At 36.4% G+C, this 24,502-nt stretch overlaps 1 protein-coding gene across 7 annotated transcripts in view; it reads right to left on the bottom strand.

Moving 5' to 3' along the window:
- The window catches only part of TOGARAM1 (TOG array regulator of axonemal microtubules 1), a 75,866-nt gene that overhangs the window by 34,543 nt on the left and 16,821 nt on the right, over nucleotides 1-24,502 (bottom strand). For 3 of the 7 annotated variants that reach the window (XM_081548477.1, XM_081548473.1, XM_081548474.1), the window contains exons 4-7: nucleotides 17,805-18,110; nucleotides 16,036-16,298; nucleotides 13,443-13,675; nucleotides 8,812-8,912 (exon numbers count right to left, since the gene is read on the bottom strand). In XM_081548477.1, the coding sequence (XP_081404603.1) occupies nucleotides 8,812-8,912; nucleotides 13,443-13,675; nucleotides 16,036-16,298; nucleotides 17,805-18,110 (903 nt within the window). Of the gene's footprint in view, nucleotides 1-2,670; nucleotides 2,824-8,811; nucleotides 8,913-13,442; nucleotides 13,676-16,035; nucleotides 16,299-17,804; nucleotides 18,111-24,502 lie in introns of all 7 variants that reach the window. The other 4 variants (XM_081548471.1, XM_081548472.1, XM_081548475.1 and 1 more) reach the window with 2 other exon arrangements.

Here is a 24,502-nt window from a genome sequence, read left to right on the forward strand (position 1 = left end):
CAGGTGGCTCAGTGGTAAAGGCCAATGCAGGAGACACAAGAGATGCAGGTTCAATCCCTGGGTCAGGAAGATCCTCTAGAGTAGGAAATGGCAAACCCTCCTCCAGTATTCTTGCCTGGAAAACTCCATGGACAGAGGAGCCTGGTAGATTACAGTCCGTGGGGTCGCAAAGAGTCAGACATAACTGAGTGCACACATACACATGCACCATCATATACAAAGCATAATACAGATATAAAGATGCCTATATCTTAATTTTATCTTATACTACTCCAGACCAGAAGCATGGGGAAAGCTTTATAAAGAAATGGATTTTAGCGAGTATTCAAAAAGCAGACATGGACTTCCCTGGTGATACAGTGGGTAAGAATTCACCTGCCAATGTAAGGGACATGGGTTCGATCCCTGGTTGGGAAGATTCCACAATGCCACGGAGCAACTAAGCCACAACTAAGCAACTAAGTACCACAACTACTAAGCCCAAGTTCTAGGGCCTGTGAGCTGCAACTACTAAGCCAAACTGTAGCAACTACTAAGCCTGAACACAACTACTGAAGTCCATGCACTGAGAGCCTGTGCCCTGAAACAAAAGAAGCCACCGCAATGAGAAGTCTGTGTACTGCAAGGAGGAGAAGCCCCCGCTCAGAAAGAAACTAAAGAAAGACTAAAGAAACTCTGTGTGCAGCAATGAAGACACAGTGCAACTAAAAATAAATAAATAATGCCAGAGGACAGGGCATGAATAGAGGTATAGTAAGAGGTAATACTTCCCTGGTGGCTCAGACGGTAAAGCGTCTGCCTACAATGTGGGAGACCTAGGTTCAGTCCCCGGTTTGGGAAGATTTCCTGGAGAAGGAAATGGCAACATACTCCAGTACTCTTGCCTGGAAAATCCCAAGGACAGAAGGGCCTGGTAGGCTACAGTCCATGGGGTCGCAAAGAGTCGGACACGAGTGAGCGACTTCACTTTCACTTTCAAGAGGTAACACAAGAAAGGTAAGCTGAGGCAAAATTATTAAGGGTATGAAAAAATGATGCTACAGAGTTGGAAATTTATTCTGTGAAAACCACTAAAGGTTTTGAGCAAGGAAGAGATGATTAGAAAGATAATTTTGGAAGAGTATGTATACTGAATTGAAAAGAAATGAAAATAAGAGACAAAATGTCTTATCAGAAGGCTACTGTAATCACCCAGGGAAGAAGTTATGAAAACCCAAGTTAAACTGAAAAGAACTGGTAGGATTGGTCACTGCCTGAAGGGTAAAGAGAAGTAGAAAAGATGACTCTAAAGTTTTAAGTCTCCATATCTAGGAAAATGATAATGCCACTAATAAAAACAGATTTAAAAAAAAGCAAGAGGAATAGGTCTAGAAAGGAATATAAGTTTGGTTTTGAATATGTTTATTCTTGTTGACCAGATAGATATAGTAGATGTTTGGTTTAGAGTCGCAAGTGTGAGTTTGATGGAATTTTCTGGAGTAGAATTAACTGTTGATCAAAGATACCAATATTTTTATGATCCAGAAAAAAAAAAATGCCATTGGCAGTAAAAAAAAATATATTCAACAATTATTTGAAAACAATGAAATTATATTTCCTTGAGGAAGAAAAATATATTTGTATTTGGTTTTTCCTATATAAAAAATAAAATAGGTAAGTAAATATGAAAAAAACCTGTTATCCTCTTTTGTATTAATAAAAACAATGGGCAAATGATTTTTCCCACAAAGAACAGATACTACGAATTATCTTTAGAAATTTACCAAAACAAAAACAACAAAAAACAAGAAAAAGTGTCTGATCAAATTCACTCTTATTCAATTTGCATTAGTTCCACAATAAGTATACATAAACTAAAATGCCTGACTACCTGGACATATATGACTTAAGACGACCAGAGATAACAAAAATTGACCTTATTATAAAAGTTGCTACACACAAAAAAATGACTGTTCCTTACATTTACTGGTAGACTACAATGCTGAAATACAGGTGACTTCTATTTACTCTATTTAAATATTTATGCCCTTCAAAACTGGGCTTTCCTGATGGGTCAAAATTATTGCCTCTTACTTTGAGGAAAAAATGTTAAAAGCAGCTGTAACAGGATCTCTGAAAAAAAAAAGATAGAGCAGTCACAGAAGTGCTGCTTGCTATTAAGTTTAAAAAAAAAAAGAAAGAAAAAAGGGTATCTTGTTAACAATGGTTTGTGATAACAAAAAAACTTTCCAGGTTCTACTACAGGAAAATTATAATCCTGTTTCCACAGTTTTACTCTGCAGTTACAACCTAAGTAGGCATCTGGGAATCATTTGTTCATATGACTTCTCCACCCCATTTTAAAGGGGCACACATACAGAGTGTGTGTCTGTATGTGTATGTATGCAAGTGTGTATCCTGGGGGAAAAGGTCAGCAAGGACTCCCTAGATTTACCCTCTCGGGTAATAGATTCTCTGGATTGACTCCTGAGACATAACCATATATTAATATGTAAACTATGTGTTCTATTTGGCAGAATTTATTTCGACAACAACACATCAGAAGGGTAAGAAGAAAAGTCTCAAAACTTAGAAATCTCAGTTAGTCTTTCTTTTTGGCATGTTAATGGAAGATTTGAAATTCAAAGACACTCAGTCCTAAAAATGAACTTCTGATTGAAATGTACTAACCTTTTGTATGCTTATAATGTCTTGGTTGTTCCTTATTTTGTATTTTTAAAGCACTAGGTGAAATGTCATGTGACCTATCCTCTTCAAAGTCACCACATCCAGACCCATAGTTCATACGATGACCAATTATGCTTACACTGGATGTTGTAGTCCCTATAAAATAAAATACATAAAACAACTTATCTGAATGATGTAGGTAACACCATAGGGAAGTATGGATCTCTTCTCTATTATGGCTCCTAACGTTTTAGAAAGGTTTCAATAACACTAGAAATTATAACATTATACTATTTTTTTTAAAGTTTTACCTTCTTTTAAATATTGTAATATTTTTTACTTTACTAGCAGATCAGAACACGTATTATATGCTATACTATCCTATTTTATAAAACAGGCTTTAAAATGACAATGAAATAAAAAATTCAATGAATGAAAGAGGTAATCAATCGTGTTTTAAAAATATGATAGCCATTTAATGCTTAAATGAAATTTTACACTTTGCAGCAAAACAAAATTGTTTAAAATCTAGAATATTTAAACTATGTCCTGAGAAAGGGCTCTATTACTATTTTCCATTTCTCTCTTTTCTCCCACTCTCATGATCTAGTTTGTGGGGCAGTAAACTATGTTGTAAACGAGCTCAGAATCTGGACTCATGCTTCATGGCTTTAAATCATAGTACTGCCACTTAAACTATACAGAAAATGGGCAAGACACTTAACTGTATTTGTAAAATGGGGATAAAAAGTATTATAGTAGCTCTTTCAGAACCTTTCTGAGGATTAAATGAAGAAAATGTAGAGGGCTTTTCACAGAGACTAGTGTATGGTAAATATCCAAATGTTACCTTCCCATTTAAAAATAAAGCAGATCAAACCCTTAATGTCGGTCTCCTTTTAATAAATACTTAAAATTTTAATCTACACATGAATGTTTAAACTGAACACTCTATACTAATATTTTGCACTTGGTAAAACCACAAAACTACAAAGTGGAAAATCCCAGGCAATATATATTTGAGTCAACATCCATTTTTATGTATATCTACTATGTAAACCATTAAGTAATAATAATAAAATAACAATAAAATATAATTTAATACCATTGATGGTATTTTAATAAAAATAGGACAGTGGGGAGAGGACATGGCTGGTGGCAGTTAGGCTAGAGAGTATTGCAGAGTAAAGGGCACTAGTCAGATTCACTGATGAAGATTTTAAAAATACCTGATATTAAATGATACAGATCTTCTAGGAGTAACATGGATAGTCTTCTAAATTCTTCTTGGTTTTCATAGTTAATTCATAAAGTAAGCCTCATAAAGATACTGGCTTTAGATGGAAATACTTTCTACTAATAGTTGATACCAAAAGCTACAGGAAAAAAAGTTTACTGTAACATTCATTAAGAACTTTAGCACAATGTGCTCTAGTAGGATAATGGTATAATCAATGTGAAAATCTTTATTGGAGATGCTGTAGGATAGACAGATTAGATTTACAATTCTGACATGATTATTTTTATCTTCAGGTAGCTCTTATTCTGAGCATTATCATTTTTATGTCTCACCAATTAAACAAAAATTGTACAAATGACTTGCTTACTAAAACTAACACAAAACCCATCCTAAATAATCAAAAAATGTAAATCCAAATTAATAAAATCGTAAACCACCAAAACTTAACACTTTGGAAGCATATTAAATTTAGCCAAGAATTTCTCATAGTAAATTCAACAACAGTATTTCCAAAATTTGATCTTAGAAATACCTTATTTGTTAAAAATATGTATTTCCAATCCTGAAGATTGATTCAGTATGTATAAGGTGAGGCCCCAGAATCTATATGTTATATGCATTCCTCATGATTCCTAGTATTAGGCAAGTTTGAAAAACACTGACTATTAGACAAGTTTGGGAAACACTGAACATTGCATACAGAAGCGTATATTAGTATAAGACCTATCACTCCACTAAAATTTAAATGACTCACAAGCTGACACAACTAGGGTAAGCTGCTGTTCAGTCGCTCAGTCCTGTCTGATTCTTTGCAACTCCATGGACGGTAGCACTCCAGGCTTCCCTGTCCTTCCCTATCTCCCAGAGTATGCTCAAACTCATGTCCATTGCTTCGATGATGCCATCCAACTATCTCATCCTCTGTCGGCCCCTTCTCCTCTCACACTCAATCTTTCCCACCATCAGGGTCTTTTCCAATGAGTCAGCTCTTCATATCAGGTGGCCAAAGTACTGGAGTTTCAGCTTTAGCATCAGTCTTTCCAAGGAATATTCAGGGTGGATGACTGGTTTGATCTCCTTGCTATCCAAGGGGCTCTCAAGAGTTTTCTCCAGCACCACGGTTCAAAAGCATCAATTCTTAGCATTTAGCCTTCTCTATGGTCCAACTCTCACATTAATTCCAAGGATATTCTTCCAAAGTAGGTTCCATTTTATAAACTGGATACAACCTAGCAAGAAAATATCTCTTCAAACTAATAAATAATCTCTTAGGATGATCAGCCTTAAAAAAGAACTAAAGACTAAGTTTATGTATTATATTAATATTTCTTTGGGTCTTTCCCTTTAGGAGAACAAATACTTACCAAGTGCCCACTATGTAGTAGGTGTCTTATGTATGTTATACATTTAGATCTTCACTACCCTTCTCAAGGTTTGCATCACCAAGTGAGGAAATTGAGTTTCTAAGCAATTAAGTAACTTGCACAGAACATGCCTATGATTATTAAATATCAAACTGAGATTCCAGTTGGGTTCTCTCAGACTCCAAAGTACATAGGCATCGTCTTCTTGTGTTTAGTAGAATAACTATCTCTTAGTCTAACACACAAGCTTTGTGGAAGACAGTATACCAGGTACATGTGGTTGAGTTCAGCATTTATAATTATGACAGGTACTTGGAGATAATCAGGCATAAATAATTTCTGAGAATCAAGAATCTGAGAGTCCAAAAAGTAAAATAATTGTAATACCACTATAAAAATGTCAGTGTAAATGTAATGACATTACAAAAGAGGAAATATGAATTTTATTTTGTGAATTGGGAAGGCATCCCAGAGAAAGCAACTTGAGTTGTTTTCAAAGTAGCCTGGTGTATGGTATGGATTTCAGATTTCATCCAGAAGAATTAGCATGTACGACTGCAAAGAGATAGGAAATGGTACTGAATGTGGTCTGAGTTAAATGGATCACAAGATACAAAGCAAAAAGGAAAATGAGGCTAGAGAGGTTTGCATGAAACAGATCACAGAAGAATCCTCTGAATAAATTTACACTGGGCAATATAGACAATTTTGCATTATGGGGAATGCACTGTAAGTGAACAAAACCAAAGCTGGAGAGAAATGTTAGGTGGCTAAGTGAAAAATGTTTAAGAGTGATAGTGCGAATTAAAAAGAGATGAAGATAAGACATAATTAGGAGGAAGAAATTTAAAATCTTAGCAAACAATTAGATACACACACAACTTTTTAAGAAAGTACTTATAAATTAAAGTAGCCTTAAGGTTATAGGACTTTTACACTGATATCATGTGAAAATAAATAGCATATCCTAAACTTGTTGTTCAGTCCTTAAGTTGTATTCAGCTCTTTGTGACCCCATGGGCAGCAGCATGCCAGGCTTCCCTGTCCTTCACTGTCTCCTTGAGTTTGCTCAAATTCATGCCCAGTGGTGCCATCACACCATCTTATCCTATGTCGTCTCCTTCTCCTCCTGCTCTCAATCTTTCCCAACATCAGGGTTTTTCCAATAAGTTGGTTCTTCACCTCAGGTAAAGTATTGGAGCTTCAGCTTCAGCATTAGTCCTTCTAATGAATATTCAGGACTGATTTCCTTTAGGATTGACTGGTTGGATCTCCTTGAAGTCCAAGGGACTCTCAAGAGTATTCTCCAGCACCACAGTTCGAAAGCATCTATTCTTCGGCATTCACCTTTCTTTATAGTCCAACTCTTAATATCCGTACGTGACTACTGGAAAAAACCACAGCTTTGACTATATGGACCACTGTCGGCAAAGTGATGTCTTTCCTTTTTCATGCACTGTCTAGGTTTGTTATAGCTTTCTTTCCAAGGAGCAAGTGTCTTTTAATTTCATGGCTGCAGTCTCCATCCACAGTGATTTTGGAGCCCAAGAAAATAAAATCTGTTTTCACTTTTTTCCCATCTATTTGCTATGAAGTGATGGGACCAGATGCCATGATCTTATCTTTTTAAATGTTGAGTTTTAAGCCAGCTATCTCACTCTCCTCTTTCACTTTCATCAAGAGGCTCCTTAGTTCCTCTTCACTTTCTGCCATTAGAGGTGTATCATCTGCATATCTGAGGTTGTTGATATTTCTCCCGGCAATCTTGATTCCAGCTTATAATTTATTCAGCTTGGCATTTTGCATGATACACTCTGCATATAATTTAAACAAGCAGAGTCACAATATTCAGCTTTGACATACTCCTTTCCCAATTTCAAACCAGTCTGCTGTCCCATGTCCAGTTCTAACTGTTATTTCTTGACCTGCATACAGGTTTCTCAGAAGACAGGTCAGGTGGTCTGGTATTCCCATCTCTTTTAAGAATTTTCCAGTTTGTTGTGATTCACAAGGTCAAAGCTTTAGCACAGTCAATGAAACAGAAGTAGATACTTCTCTGGAATTCCCTTGCTTTTTCTATGATCCAATGGATGTTGGCAATTTGACCTCTGGTTCCTCTGCCTTTTCTAGATCCAGCTTGTACATCTGGAAGTTCACAGTTTATGTACTGCTGAAGCTTAGCTTGAAGGATTTTGAGCATTACCTTGATAGTATGTTAAATAAGCACAATTGTACAGTAGTTTGAGCATCCTTTGGCATTGGCTTTCTTTGGGATTGGAAAGAAAACTGACCTCTTTCCAGTCTTGTGGCCACTGCTGAGTTTTCCAAATTTGCTGGCATATTGAGTACAGCACTTTAGCAGTAGCATCTTTTAGGATTTGAAATAGCTCAGCTAGAATTTCATCACCTCCACTAGCTTGTTCATAGTCATGCTTCCTAAGGCTCAGGTGACTTCACACTCCAAGATGTCTGGCTCTAGGTGAGAGACCACACCACTTATCCAGGTCATTAAGAGCTTTTTTGTATAGTTCTCCTGTGTATTTTTGCCACCTCTTAATTGCTTCTGTCTCTGTTAGGTCCTTGCCATTTCTGTCCTTTACTGTCCCATCTTTGTATGAAACGTTCCCTTGGTATCTCCAATTTTCTTGAAGAGATCTCTAGTCTTCCCTATTCTATTGTTTTCCTCTATTTCTATGCATTGTTCACTTAAGAAGGCTTTATTATCTCTCCTTGCTACCCTCTGGAACTTTGCATTCAGGTGGGTATAGCTTTCCCTTTCTCCTTTGGCTTTTGCTTCTCTTCTTTTCTCAGTTATTTGTAAGACCTCCTTAGACAACCACTTTGCCTTCTTGCACTTCTTTTTCTTTGGGATGGTATTGGTCACCACCTCCTGTACAATGTTACAAACTTCCGACCATAGTTCTTCAGGAACTCTGTCTACCAGATCTAATCCTTGTTACAATTAATTCATAATTCAATAGTTATACAAATCATAAAGAAGACCACATATAGATTCCATCCTAAATGGATGAGAATCCAAATACTTTTCTAATTTGTTACCAACAACAGAATCTATTTTCTAGGAACTGATGTTATAAATTAGTGACTTCCAGGTTGGTTTGTAAAATGCTTAACATAAGATACACTAGTTAAATATTATTTTTAAAAGAAACTGTGTTTTTTGGTTTCCTGGTGGTTTCCAAAGTAAGCTGCACATTAGAATCACCTAGAGAGTTCTCAAAAACTTTGATGTCCAGGTCACATTCTGTATCAATTAAATTAAAATGTCCTGGCATAGGAGCCAGCATGGGTTAACTTATAGACTTAAAGGAGGGACCGATTATACAGGTAAGTATTTTTTCTTCCAGAAATAATACAGTATTTATTCTTGCCACAATGGCCTTTTAAGGAGTTAAAAGATGATTAGCCTTAATTGGTAATTAAAAAACTTCTAAATCTAAAATGCATTTGCTTTCAGTCCACCACTTTTTTATCATCTAAAAATCTGTAAATCGTATGTATGACAGAGTCATGGAATACCTGTACTGGGGCTTCGTTCAGCTACCTGAGAGCTCTTCGTCTTTGCCGAAGGAAGTCTTGTTGCACAAGGTTTCGATCCAAAAGTTGGAAATATGTCTGATCTACAATGAAACAAGATAATTTCGATAAACATTGAAGGTCCAGAGCTATTAACATTCTTATACAAAACATTCTCTATACTTTAACTTACTAGACTTAGATAGGAGAAGGCAACGGCACCCCACTCCAGTACTCTTGCCTGGAAAATCCCATGGACGGAGGAGCCTGGTAGGCTACAGTCCACGGGGTCGCTAAGAGTCGGACACAACTGAGCGACTTCACTTTAACTTTTCCCTTTCATGCACTGGAGAAGGAAATGGCAACCCACTCCAGTATTCTTGCCTGGAGAATCCTAGGGACGGCGGAGCCTGGTAGGCTGCTGTCTATAGGGTCGCACAGAGTCAGACACGACTGAAGCGACTTAGCAGCAGTAGCAGCGGCAGCAGCAGCAGACTTAGATAATAAGGCAGCAAAAAGTATGAAAAAATAAGGCTAAGAATATTTCTTATTGGTATTCCTAGTTCACCTTTTGAACTTCCAACCTTTTCAACATATCAGTTCAGTTCAGTTGAGTTGCGTGACTCTTTGTGACCCCATGGGCTGGAGAATGCCAGGCTTCCCTGTCCATCACCAACTTCCAGAGCTTGCTCAAACTCATGTCCATTGAATTGGTGATGCCATCTAACCACTTCATCCTCTGTCGTCCCCTTCTCCTCTTGCCTTCAATCTTTCCCAGCATCAAGGTCTTTTCCAAGGAGTCAGCTCTTCGCATCAGGTGGCCAAAGTATTAGAGTTTCAGCTTCAGCATCAGTCCTTCCAATGAATATTCAGGACTGATTTCCTTTAGGATTGACTGGTTGGATCTCCTTGCAGTCCAAGGGACTCTCAAGAGTCTTCTCCAACACCACAGTTCAAAAGCATCAATTCTTCTGTGCTCAGCTTTCTTTATTGTCCAACTCTCACACCCATACATGACTACTGGAAAAACCATAGCCTTGACTAGACAGACCTTTGTTGGCAAAGTAATGTCTCTGCTTTTTAATATGCTGTCTAGGTTTGTCATAGCTTTTCTTCCAAGAAGTAAGCATATTTTCAACATATGGTCAATCCTTAATTATTCATGAGAGGATTACCAAAGGAAATTAAGACACTGTAATTTGTGCTGTATAATCTTTCTTTTCATTGAGTTATGCAAGCCCCTTCGCCACAACAAGGCTGTGATCCATGAAGGGGATATGCAGAATACATCATTCAAAATGCCGGGCTGGATGAATCACAACCTGGAATCAACACTGCTGGGAGAAATGTCAACAACCTTAGATGTGCTGTAGACAATATCATTCTAATGGCAGAAAGTGAAAAGGAATTAAAGAGCCTCTTGATGAGGGTGAAAGAGGAGAGTGTAAAAGCTGGCTTGAAACTCAACATTACAAAAACTAAGATGGCATCTGGTCCCATCACTTTAAGGCAAATAGAAGGGCAAAAAGTAGAAATAGTGACAAATTTTATTTTGTCCAAATTCACTGTGGATGGTGACTGCAGCCATAAAATTAAAAGACACTTGCTCCTTGGAAGGAAAGCTATGACAAACCTAGACGGTGTATTAAAAAGCAGAGTTATCACTTTGCCAACAAAGATCAACGTAGTCAAACGTAGTTTTTCCAGGGGTCATGTACACATGTGAGAGCTGGACCATCAACAAGGCTGACTGCCAAATAATTGATGCTTTTGAATTGTGCTGCCTGAGAAGACTCTCGAGAATCCTCCTGGATTGCAAGGAGATCAAACCAGTCAATCCTAAAGGAAATCAACCCTTGAATATTCACTGGAAGGCGTACTGCTGAAGCTGATTTTCCAATACTTCGGCTACCTGACAAGACAAGCTGACTCACTGGAAAAGACCCTGATGCTGGGAAAGACTGAAGGTAAAAATGGGGGGAGATAGAGAATGAGAAGGTTAGATAGCATCACCAACTCAGTGGACATGAACTTGAGCAAACTCAGAGACAGTGGAGGACAGAGGAGCCTGGTGTGCATGGGGTCACAAAGAGTTGGACATGACTTGGTGACTGAACAACAACAGATCTTTGCGTGTGTGTGTCGGAGGCAGGGGAACCTGATCCAAAAACAGTCCATTCCAGAACTAAGCCAAATGACTCCAGTTATCTAATATAGTATCTACCTTCATACATAATATAAAAATAGGGACTTTATAATAAATAAGAGATCAGCAACAAGTGAATTTAGCAAATGTATGCTTTCTTCCTGGACTATTTTTTGCTATTCTTTGACTTTAAAAAGGCCTATAGGCCTTGTTTCACAAAGAAATCAAACTGAAGAATATTAAGTCTGTAGATAAGGGAACTGTTTAAAATCAATAAGAGCTAGTACACCAATAAGTTAGTGATGGGTATTATAAAGAAGAGATTTTACAAACAAGTACAATTTTTGTAGGTGGGCAGGCATATTTGTTAATTGGCCTAGTGAGAAATCAATGCTAAAAATTTTAATAATTATTCTAGATTAGATGACTGTCAATTTACATTTATACTGGGTGTATTAGACTGGGATGAAAGAAAGTATTTCATTCTGTAGAAAAGCGTTTCTCAATAATTTTTCATTCCCAATCTACATTAAGGATGAAAGCCCTGTAGTCAGTAGTAGTGACTTTCTTTGGCAATGATTCTTAAGGCAGGATGCAAGCAGGTTGAGAATAACTGCTTTTAAATTAATAAAATTAAATGTGGAAATAGTAAATTCATTAAACATAATTCATGAGGGTATACTGAATTCCTTTTACATAGAGTTCAATATCTGAAGAGATAACCCAATGAGACAACATCAGGAATAGTGAATTCTAAATTTGTAATATAAAAATGAACTTTCCTTCCCAATTGTGTTCCAGATTACTTACAGAACCTTGAAACTGTAAGAGTATAGAATACAAAATTTCACATCTTTGGCAGATAAAGGAAAAACTTTAGGTCTAAAAGAGATAAATGTATATATTTTAAATGTCTGGTAACTTCACCAGCCCACACAGCCATTCCAAATTCATTTTGTAAATCTATTACATTATTCTACCCAGGTAATTACAACAAAGGAATTTCCAGTAAGAAAAAATTTCCAAAATAAGCTGCTATTGAAGTTAAAAAATACGGGGAAGAAAATCTGGGATGAGACAAACCTGTCACAATGGACACAAAAATTTGGTTTAATTCTATGTACTGCTGAAATAAAATAGCCTTTCACATTAATGTTCAGAGAACATCATCTTTCCTTTAAATATGTAATCTCTACCTACATTATTAGAGGTTCTAGTTCACTTAAGTGAAAATAATTTAAATTTAATTTTAAACATTTACTTCTAATGTCAATAGCTATATATAAACATGGGCTTTCCAGGTGGCAACAGTGGTAAAGAACCCGCCTGCCAATGTAGGAGATGTAAGAAATGCAGGTTGGATCCCTAGGTAGGGAAGATGCCCTGAAGGAGGGCATGGCAACCCATTCCAGTCTTCTTGCTTTGAGAATCCCATGGACAGAGGAGCCTGGTGGGCATAGGGTCGCGAAGAGTCAGACACAACTGAAGAGACCTAGCAAACATATATATACATGGTACAGGATAAAATCAAAGGAAAACAAAATTAAACAGACCAACAACAAAAGTTAAAAAGGATGTAAAACTGAAACTCTCATACATTGCTGACGGGAGTGTAAAACTGCAGAAGCATCTTAGAAAACTGTTTAGCAGTTATTTGAAAAGTTAGATGTCCATGTACCCAAGACCTAACAATTCTACTCTTAGGTTATTGTCTAAAGTAAAGAGGACTACACCTGAAACTAACACAACATTGCAAATCAACTCCAGTCTAATATAAACTAAAATTTAAAAAATAAATAACTAAATGAAATAAAATAAAGAGGGAAAGGATTTCCCAAAATCCTAGAATAGAGTCACAGACATTTTCAAAACTCAAGGTAGGATCACTCTTTTAAGATTGAGAGGTTATTGAAGTAATCTGGAAAAGTTTGTCAAAGTGCTATGCTGTCAGCGTAGAATGATCAGGACTCTTAATTCTAGCACTATTGTGGTAAGGAAATTCCCGAGAGGGCTACAAAAGCTATGGCATGGAGTCCCAAACTCCCACAAGGTAGTGGAATAACAAAATAAGAAGTAGTTGGGTAATGGCTGAGTGGAGTTTATCCACATTAGAGGAAATTAGTGCTGAGTTTTAAACAAAAGCAGTAATACCAGCTATTAGTCGATTGCCAAAGAGTTAATGATACAGAAAAGAGCTAAAGGACAAAGAGTATTAGGATAAATCTTAGATAGGTAGAGTAACAAGTGCAACTTTGAGACTAGGCTTTATATTAATTTAGTCGGGGTTGTGTTCTGTCGTTCCACCCACACCCCAAACTAAGGCCAAGCAAGGTAATATCTGTAAACTTCCCTGTTGTCTTTTAAATGTATTTCAATGTTTTAAAAACTAGTAAATAATTTCAAAGTTTTTTTAAAAAAATATGATATTAGAGCTTCAGACTAAAAATTATAGATTAAAATTCATTTAACACATCAAAAAATAAAATACATTATTCTCTTCCCCTGGGGAGTTGTCGACAGAGAAGAAGTCAAGGATTCTTGGCTGTAAACTCCACTTTCACTGTAGGAACTGATATTTGGAGAGGAAGATCGAGATGGGGAATCCACAGTCAAGTCAAGCTTCATGGCAGAATCTGGGCTTTCAAGATCAGAAGTGCTGCCACTCAGTTTGGCTCTTTTCTTAGCTGCGCTATTACGAAGGGACCTAAGAGAGCTCTGCATCTAAGGAAAAAAAAAAAAACTTTACGAAATAATTATATAAATAAAAGTTATCCTTAGATTTTAAAACTCTAATAACTAAACTGAGTTAGCCACTCTTCAATCTCACACTAACAAGATGGATGTTAACATATCTATATATAGTATAAATACAGACTTCAGTACTCAGGTATTTATAAACAACCTCCTAGGCTAAAAGTTCCTTAAGAGGAAGGATCTCAAGATATTATTCATCATGCTATTTTCAGCACTGGGTGTAATGACTAATACATTGTAAAAATTCAGTTCATAAAGTGAATGATTGAATCAGATGGTAGACAGCCCAGCTGAAGTCATCTTAGGTCAACAGTGTGCTGATGTGGCTATTTAACAGTTCTATGAGAAGGTTAGCGAAAAAGTAATCAGCTTTCTAAATTTGAAGCTTACATCAAGCTTGCCAGTGTTCAAAGAATAACAGATCAGCGTATGTAACTTCTGAAGAAAAGTATTTACAAAAATGCAGAGTAGAAATCTTCATTACATATATATTAAGTTTGGGAACAGAACCTTGAACAAATTAAGGAACTCAGAAATATACATAAATTATGTTTTGTTTACATTTTGATTAAGTATGGCCACTTCCCTAGTAAGCCCTTGGAAGGTTGAATATTTAAAAATAGTAGTATCTGTTTATATGTACTAATTACAAAAAAGAAATTACGTCTCCAATTACCCACTAAAAGGATTATTTTTAAGTTATCATAAAAAATATTACAAAAATATGTAGGATCAGATGACATTTATGAGCTACATAGGAAAGTGTCTTTTTAAAACATCACAATATTGTAATCATTCTCCAGTTAAAATAAATTAATTAAAAAAAAGTACCTCTTCTATAAGTTTCTTTCCTATAAATAAATTCCATTTCTAGTACCATTGGAATATAACCGGAAAAACAAAAACAAAAAGAAACAACCAAGGAAAAACTTAACAAGCAGTTAGAAGCTATAATGAACAATTCATTAAGAACCAATTTTGGTTCTTTATAAGTCAGTTTTACACAGGCTTAATGTTAGCCTTTTAAATAAATATGCATTTTTTTTTGAGTCAACTGTTAGTACTGATGCCTCAGATCTTAAAGACAAGCTAAACTAAGACCATAATAAGACCATCAAATATCATCATTGGGTATTTCAGTTTATGTATTTAATGTAAAACACTTTTAAGCCTGACATCAGACAAACTGAAATGATAAAAAGGAAGCATCTGTGGAAACAGTGCTCTGAATCCAAAGTAATATAGCAGCCACATTCCTTCTCTGGCATAATTAATATGCATAGTTATCATATTGGCAATACATTTTTATAGTATAAATGGAGTTATCTAGGATTCAAAGATGAATATAAAATATGATCTCAATTCCATAAAGATAAATAAACTTGTACGTATGCACAAGGGGTATGCTCAAGAATGTTTACTGCAGCATTGTTTACAATAGCAAAAGATGAGGAATAAGCCATAATCAATTATATGAATAAATTTCTGTATTACAATTATACGTGTATGCGTGCTAAGTCACTTCAGTTGTGTATGACTCTTTGTGACCCTATGGACCGTAGCCCAACAGGCTCCTCTGTCCATGGGATTCTCCAGGCAAAAATACTGGAGTGGGTTCCTGTGCCCTATTTCAGGGGATCTTTCTGACCCAGGGATCAAACCTGCGTCTCTTAAGCCTCCTGCATTGACAGGTGGGTTCTTTACCACTAGTGCCACCTGGGAAGCTCATACATTATATATACACTATACATTACAATATATATATTGATACTATATATTGTAATATTTATTATATACATTGTAATGTATAGGAATACACTATAAATAAATGCATCAAATATTACTATATTAACATAAAAAGTACATAAATACATGAAGCACAAATTAATGGTAATAGTGGTTGTCTCTGGTGAAGAGGAAAGAGTAACTGGATTGGGGAGGGAACTACGTTATGCTTCATTTATTTAAAAAGTAGGAAAAATATGACAAATTGTTCATTTGGGAGGGCTTAGTGCATGGGTATATTGCTGTAATATTTGTATTTTTGATTTTAAAAGGAATAATATATGTATAGAAGAAATGCTGGAAGGAAAGATATTAGTGTGTTAATGATAAACTATTTGGGGTAGTGTAATTTAGTGTGATAAATTTTCTTCCTAATACTTCACTATAGTTTCCATGTTTTCTACTGCAAACACATAAAATATTTTTACAAGTAAGACAAGATGTTATGGGATTCAAAGTACTTGATTTTTCCTTAAATGACAACTATTATATTATAAACAACTATAAGCATTTAGAAATTATTGAAAATATTTGGTTCTAACCTCTTCTTGATCCGAATCTTTATCCCTGATATTTAATTCTGAAAGATCAACTGTAAGATTATCTTTTTCACTCTTCCAAATGTCATGCAGCTCTTTCTTTTTGGGTCCCACTGTGCTTAGATCAGCTTTATCAGGCAAAAGGCTGATTCCCCGTGGTATGGGAGGTACAGGTTTGGTCCCATTTAAGCCTCGTCGGGAAGATGGTGATCTCACCAAAGCAGGAGTAAGTTGAACTTGAGGAGGTTTCTCTTGAGAATTTTCTCCTGCATGGAAAAGACACATTACTTCTTTTACTTCTTTTCTTTTTTCAACTTCAAGTTGGAAAACAAGTTAGCATTAAAATAACAAGTGTTTAGGATTAGTTGTTTTTAAATTAAAAAGCACACTATATTATATTAGAAATAAAGACTGATACTTGAGATAAAAAAAACGTTCCCTAACAAATATAACAAAAATGGACCACCCAGAATCCTTTCATACGAAATACAAATATTATATACCAAGTGAATTTTTTTTTTTTTGGCCATGCTGCTCAGCTTGTTGGATCTTAGGTCCCCAAACAGGGATTGAATCTGGGCCCTCAGCAGTGAAAGCTCACAGTTCTAATCACAGGACTGCCAGGGAACTCCCTGAAATGTCTATCTTCATACACACCACCATGATTAATATTTATATAGTAAAGTCCATAATAATCTAGAAAAGTTAATGATCTGGCTTGATTTAAGCAACACTTGATGTAAGCACACTTGAATGACTACTATGTGCGAAGCAGTAATACTGGGCATTAAGGAGAACAAGTTAAACAATATTTCAGCTTTCAATACAGTATCTGATTTTGGAGGAAAGACAAATTAGGAAAAAATTAACAGAAGAAAATGAAGGCTCAATGCTAAAAGAAAGTAATAAAATCGGCTGACTATGCAATAAATTGATGTTATGGTTATAAACTGGAACATTCGTGCTGTGGGGTAGTTTAAAGGTGAAATATTTGACCTTAGGGGCTAGGGTTAGGGAAGCATTTGGGACATGGGACTCACCTTTCACAGACTTTCTGAAACTGAATCTGTCTTGAATAAACATACATGCTAATATTATGATTTTTGCGTGGGCTATTGCTAAGGATATTTTAATTGATAACAAACAGTAGTGTGTGTGTGCTCAGTCGCTCAGTTACATTTGACGCTTTGTAACACCATGGACTGTAGCCTGTCAGGCTCCTCTGTCCATGGAATTTTCTAGGCAAGAATACTGGAGTGGGTTGCCATTTTCCTACTCCAGGAGATCTTCCTGAACGTGCATCTCTTGTGTCTCCTGCATTGACAGGCAGAGTCTTTACTACTGTGCCATCTGGGAAGCCCAACAAACAGTAGAAAACCCATCAAAATAATTTTGATAGTAACATTCAATAAATGTTGAATAAACACTAGACACTGAGGTAAATATATGAATGATATTTTATATTTGTAAAGCTAAAACTTGTTAGTAGGCTCTCAGATTGTTCATATTCATGTCCATTATAAAGCACTATTATTTATTTAGTTCTACAAAAGGATTCAGAAGTGGCAATACAAGAAAAAAAAAAGAAATGACAATTTTAACTGAATTTTATATTACACATTTGATCTATTGAACCTTCCACTAATATTTTGCTAAATATTTACTAATTCAAAGAAATAAAATGCAATTTACAAGCTTTTAAAGAACTGACAACCCTAACTTCAAATAATTATTCAAACATACCAATATTTGAACAAAGTATTAATTTTTACCATCACATATACCTGTAGGATCAGATGATTTTTGGCTGACAAGCTTTTTCTGTGGACTTGGCTTTGAAAGCCCTTCAAAGCTTTTAAGAGGCCAGGAACTTGAGAAATTAACGGAATTATCTTGAGACTTCTTTGGAGACACAGTAAGAGACGTGTGCTTTGGACTAGTTCGAGGTGACGAGAGAGGACAGGATGGAAGAAGGATGGCTCCTGAACTTGAATTTGGACCAGAGTATGATGAAGAACGCTCTGTTTGACTACCAAATGTTTGCTGTGTCTTACTACCAAAACACAGGCTAGCACACACTGTAATAAGACAAAGGAAAATGTTACTTATTTATACACATCTTCTAAGAATTTTAAGTTTTTTTGCTTTTCACATTCAGGTTTTTAATCCTATCTGGCATCCACACTTTTGTAGGTAAAAACCTAATTTAACTTTCTTCTATAGAGACAGTGTAATTCTCCCAGTGCCACTTTTTGGGCCATCCATTCTTTCCCTTTCATCTATAAATCTCCCATATGTATATTTGAGTCTATTCTTAGGTGCTTCTTACGGGTTTCATTCACCTTTTTTTCTGTTTCTACACTAGTACCACAATGTTTTATTTATCCTCACACTGATAAGTCTCCTTCCATTTTTTTTTCCAGTTTTGAGAGATGGCTGACATACATTACTGTATAAGTTTAAGGCATACACCATGATGGTTTGATACATATATAGTAGTTGTTTAGTCTCTAAGTCATCTCTGACTCTTTGCAACCCCATGGGCTGCAGTGTGCCAGGCTTTTCTGTCCTTCACACTCTCTTGGGAGTTTGCTCAAACTCATGCCCATTGAGTCAATGATGCCATCCAACCGTGTCATCCTCTGCCACTCCCTTCTCCTCCTGCCCTCAATCTTTCCCAGCATCAGGATGTTTTCCAATGAATCAGCTCTTTCCATTAGGTGGCCAAAGTATCAAAGCTTCTGCTTCTGCATATATAGAGTGAAATATATATATATGGTGAAATGATTAACAAGATAGATTCAGCTAACATCTTCTGACATAGATAAAATAAAAAGAAAAGAAAAAAGGAAAAAGAACTTTCTCCTTGTGATGAGAACTCTTAGAATTGATTCTTGTAACAGCTTTTCTGTATGCCACACAGCAGTGTTAACTATAGTCATCATATTGTCTCCTTCCATTTTGATCCTCTTTAGAAATATCTAGGTCATCCCTGGTCCTCTGTTCGTTCATATGAATTTTAGGGTTAGCTTGCCATGCTACATTAAAGATCCTGTTGAGATTTTTATAGAAATGAAATTGAGTTTCCTTGTTTAAAAATATAGGATCTCAAAGAAAAATACAGGATCTCTTTTGATTTATTCAGGCCTTCTTTTATGTCTCTCAAAAAAGTATTTTAGTTTTCATAATAAATGTCTTTTGTTAGGCCTCCATATACTTAAAAATTTTATTGATACTGTAATTTCTTTCTTAAAAATCATTTTCTGAATATTCCTGGTATGTGGGAACTTTACTCACCTTCCCATCTGGGTTTTATATCTAGCAACCTTGCTAAATCATTTATTTTAATAGTTTTCTGTACATCCTTCTGGATTTTTTATATAGATAATCCAATAATGGTAATAATGTTAATGATGAAAACTACAGTGGCAATGATGAGAACTAATCTTTATTGAGCTAATATTCATGTGTCAGAGGGTATTCCAAGTATTTTCCATGTATTAACTAATTTAATCTTCACAACAATTCTGTGGGGTAGGTCCCATTACTATTTTATGGATTAAAAAAAAGGACAGAGTAAATTGCTAAAAATCACATACTAAGGAAATTATTGAACTCAGGCTCTCTGGCTCCAATTCTGTGTTCTGAACCACCATATTACATCATGTTTTATCTGCTTAGAAAGCTACACCTTCCAAGACTGAACCAGGAAAAAAACAGAAAATATGAACAGACCAATTACTGGTAATGAAATAGCATCAGTAATTTTAAAACTCCCAACAAACAAAAGTCCAGGGCCAGATGACTTTCACAGGTGAATTTTACCAGTTACCTATCCTTCTCAAACTATTAAAAAAAAAAATTACAGAGGAAGGAACACTTCCATATTCATTGTACGAGGACCACAGCACTCTGATATCATATCCAGATGAAAACATCACAAAAAAAAGAAACCTGCAGGACAATATCACTGATGAATATAGATGTAAAAATCCTCAACAAAACACTAGCAAACCAAGTCCAACAATACATTAAAAGGTTCCTAGACCATGAACAAGTGCATATATGCCAGAGATGCAAGAATTTTTCAGTATCTCTAAATCAATGTGATATACCACATTAATAAATTGAAGAATAAAAATCATACGATCATATCAACAGATGCAGAAAAAGCTCTCAATAAAACTCAACATCCATGTGTAATAAAACCTCTCCAGAAAGTGGTCACAGGGGAAATACACCTGAACCTAATGAAGGCCCCATATATATACGCAGCTAACACCATACTCAACGGTGAGAAGCTGAAGACATTTCCTCTAAGATTAGGAACAAGATACAGACGCGTACTCTCACCACTTTTACTCAACAAACATAGTATTTGAAGTCTTAGCCATAGCAATCAGAGAAGAAAAAGAAATAAAAAGAATCCAAATTGGAATGGAAGAAGTAAAACTGTCACTGTTGCAGATGACATGATACTACATATAGAAAATCCTAGAGACACTACCAGAAAACTGCTAGTAATCATCAATGAATTCAGTAAAGCTGCAGGATACAAAATATACAGAAATCTGTTGTAATTCTATACAATAACAACAAACTATCAGGGAATTCCATGGCAGTTCAGTGGTTAGGACTCTGTGCTTTCACTGTCAAAGGTCTGGGTTCAATCTCCAGTTACAAGTCATGTGGTACAGTCAAAAATAAAACAAAACTATCAGAAAGAGAAAAAAAGGCAACAATCCCATTTACTATCGCATCAAAGAGAAAAAAATACCTAAATATAAACTTACCTAAGGAGGCAAAAGACCTATACTTGTAAAATGATCAGACGATGATGAAAGAAATTAAAGGTGACACAAATAGATGGAAAGATATACTGTGTTCTTAGATCAGAAGAAATAAGATTGTTGAAATGACCACACTACCCAAGGTAATCTACAGATTCAGGGCACTACCTATCAACAGACCAATGGCATTTTTCACAGAACCACAACAAAAAATTTTTAATTTATATGGAAACACAGAAGACCTCAAATAACCAAAACAATCTTGAGAGAAGAACAGAGCTGGGGGAATCGTAGTGCTAAGAAAACTGGACAGTTACATGTAAAAGAACGAGATTAGAACATTTCTTTAACACCACATATAAAATATAAACTCAAAATAGATGGAAGACCTAAATGTAAGACCAGATACTATAAAATTCCTAACAGAAAACATAGACAAAATACACTTTGACATAAATCACAGCCATATTTTTCTTAATCTATCTCCTAAAATATAGGAAATAGAAGCAAAAATAAACAAATGAGACTCAATTAAACTTAAAAGCTTTTGTACAGCAAAGTCAACCACCAACAGAATGAAAAACTGTGCTGTGTGCTAAGTTGCTTCAGTCACGTCCAACTCTTTGCGACTCTATGGACTGTAGCCCTACAGGCTCCTCTGTCCATAGGGTTCTCCAGGAAAGAATACTGGAGTGGGTTGCCATTTCCTCCTCCAGGGGATCTACCTGACCCAGGGATTGAACCCTCATATCCTGCACCTCCTGCATTGGCAGGTGCATTCCTTACTACTGAGCCTCCTCGGAAGCCTCTGCTAACATCAAGGAAATGCAAATCAAAACCACAAGGACATGTAACCCCACATCTGTCAGAATGGCTATCGTCAAAAAGTACACAAATAACAAATGTTGACAGGGATGTGAAGAAAAAGGTACCCTCAGACAACGTTGGTGGGAATGTAAATTGGTGCAGCCACTGAGGAAAACAGTACAGAGGTCTCTCAAAAAACTACAAACAGAACCATAATATGACCCAGTAATTCCATTCCTGGGTATATATTGGGGGAAAAAAAAAACAACACTAATTCAAAAGGATACATGCAACCCAATGTTCACAGCAGCGTAATTCACAATAGCCAAGATATGGAAGCAATCTAAGTGTCCCTCAACAGATGAATTGTTAAAGAAGATGTGGTGTATATTAACAGTGGAATACTACTCAACCGTAAAACAGAATAAAAATTTGCCATTTGGTGCAACATGGATGGACTTGGAGGCTATATTATGCTAACTGAAGTAAGTCAGACAGAGAAAAATAAATACATGGCAGACAGATGGGGAAACAGTGGAAGCAGTGGCTGGCTTTATTTTTCTGGGCTCAAAAATCACTGCTGATGGTGATTGCAGCCATGAAATTAAAAGACGCTTACTCCTTGGAAGGAAAGATATGACCAACCTAGATAGCATATTAAAATGCAGAGACATTACTTTGCCAACAAAGGTCCGTCTAGTCAAGGCTATGGTTTTTCCAGTGGTTGTGTATGGATGTGAGAGCTGGACTATAAAGAAAGCTGAGCACCGAAGAATTGATGCTTTTGAACTGTGGTGTTGGAGAAGACTCTTGAGAGTCCCTTGGACTGCAAGGAGATCCAACCAGTCCATCCTAAAGGAGATCAGTCCTGAGTGTTCATTGGAAGGACTGATGTTGAAGCTGAAACTCCAGTACTTTGGCCACCTGATGTGAAGAGCTGACTCATTTGAAAAGACCCTGATGCTGGGAAGGATTGAGAGCAGGAGGAGAAGGGGACAACAGAGGATGAGACGGTTGGATGGCATCGTCAAATTGATGGACATGGGTCTGGGTGGACTCCGGGAGTCGGTGATGGACAGAGAGGCCTGGTGTGCTGCGGTTCACGGGGTCGCTAAGAGTCGGACACAACTGAGCGACTGAGCTGAACTGATAGTATTTGTGGTCCATGAAGGACCATAGCCTTGTTGTGGCAAAGGGGCTTGCATAACTCAATGAAGCTATGAGCTATGCTGTGCAAAGCCACCCAAGACGGAATGGTCATAGTGAAGAGTTCTGACAAAACGTGGTCCACTGGAGGAGAGAATGGCAACCCACTCCAGTATTCTTGCTGCAAGAACCCCATGAACAGTATGAAAAGGCAAGAAGATACAACACTGCAAGATGAGCCCTCTATGTTGGAAGGTATCCAATATGCTACTGAGAAAGAACAAACGGCAATTACTAATAGCTCCAGAAGAATGAAGCAGATGGGCTGAAGCAGAAATGACAGAGACATCACTTTGCTGACAAAGGTCCATAAAGTCAAAACTATGGTTTTTCTGGCAGTCATGTACAGATGTGACAGCTGGACTATCAAGAAGGCTGAGCACCAAAGAACTGAGGCTTTCGAATTTTGGTGCTGGAGAAGACTCTTGAGAGTCCCTTTGACTGCAAGGAGATCAAACTAGTTAATCCTGAAGGAAATCAACTCTAAATATTCATTGGAAGGACTGTTGCTAAAGCTGAAGCTCCAGCACCTGATGTATAGAGCAAACTCACTGGAAAAGACTCTGATGCTGGGAAAGATTGAAGGCAAAAGGAGAAGCGGGCAGCAGAGGATGAGATGGTTAGATAGCATCACTGACTCAACACACATGAATCTGAGCAAACTCCGTGAGATAGTGAAGGACAGGGGAGCCTGGCATTCTGCAGTCCATGAGGTTGCAAAGAGTCAGACACTCAGTGACTGAAAAGCAACAACAATATATGATATCACATATATGAATATAAAAAATACAACAAACTAGTGAAGATAGTAAAAAAGAATCAGACTCACAGATATAGAGAACAAACTAATGATTACGAGTAGGGAGAGGGGTTAGGGGAATATAGGGCTAGGGGAATAAGAGATAGGATATAAAATAAGAGATAAGATATAAAACTATTATATATAAAATAAGCTACAAGGATATATTTTACAACCCAAAGAATATAGCCAATATTTTATAATAACTATAAATGGGATATAACTTTAAAAATTGTGAATCATTACATTGTACACCTGTAACTTAAATAATATTGTAAATCAACTACATTTCAACTTTAAAAAAGGCAATCTGTAATTTTTTCAGAGGTTCCCTCCAATTTTCTTTATATCTTTTTGAAGAGTTTCCAAGATAACAGACCTAGCTTATTATATAACAAATAAAACATTTTTCTGAAGACATAAATGACTATGTATGTGTTAGTCACTCAGTCTTGCCCAATCTTTGTGACCCCATGAACTGTAGTCCCCAGGCTCCTCTGTCCATGGAAGTCTCTAGGCAAGAATACTGAAGTGGGTTGCCATTTCCTTCCCCAAGGGATCTTTCCCACACCGGGATCGAACCTGGGTCTCCTGCATTGCAGGCAGATTCTTTACCGTCTGAGCCACAAGGGAAGCCATGTATGTATGGCTTATATCATTTGACTATGTATGTCATATACCATTTACTTTTAATTCATATCTAACATGCTTAGGACCTCTACCTCTACCTAAACCTTATAGGAAACTTAAATGGTCACAAATTTACATACACAACCTACTGGTAAGTTAAATCTTGACTTTAGAAAAACATAATATTCCTTTAGTAGCTGCTCTAATAGGTATTCTGAAAGGTTGCCAAAACCAAAGC

Source organism: Giraffa tippelskirchi, chromosome 12 (assembly GCF_054371585.1).
Source record: "Giraffa tippelskirchi isolate mGirTip1 chromosome 12, T2T-mGirTip1v1.2.pri, whole genome shotgun sequence".
Classification (NCBI taxonomy): Eukaryota; Metazoa; Chordata; class Mammalia; order Artiodactyla; family Giraffidae; genus Giraffa; species Giraffa tippelskirchi.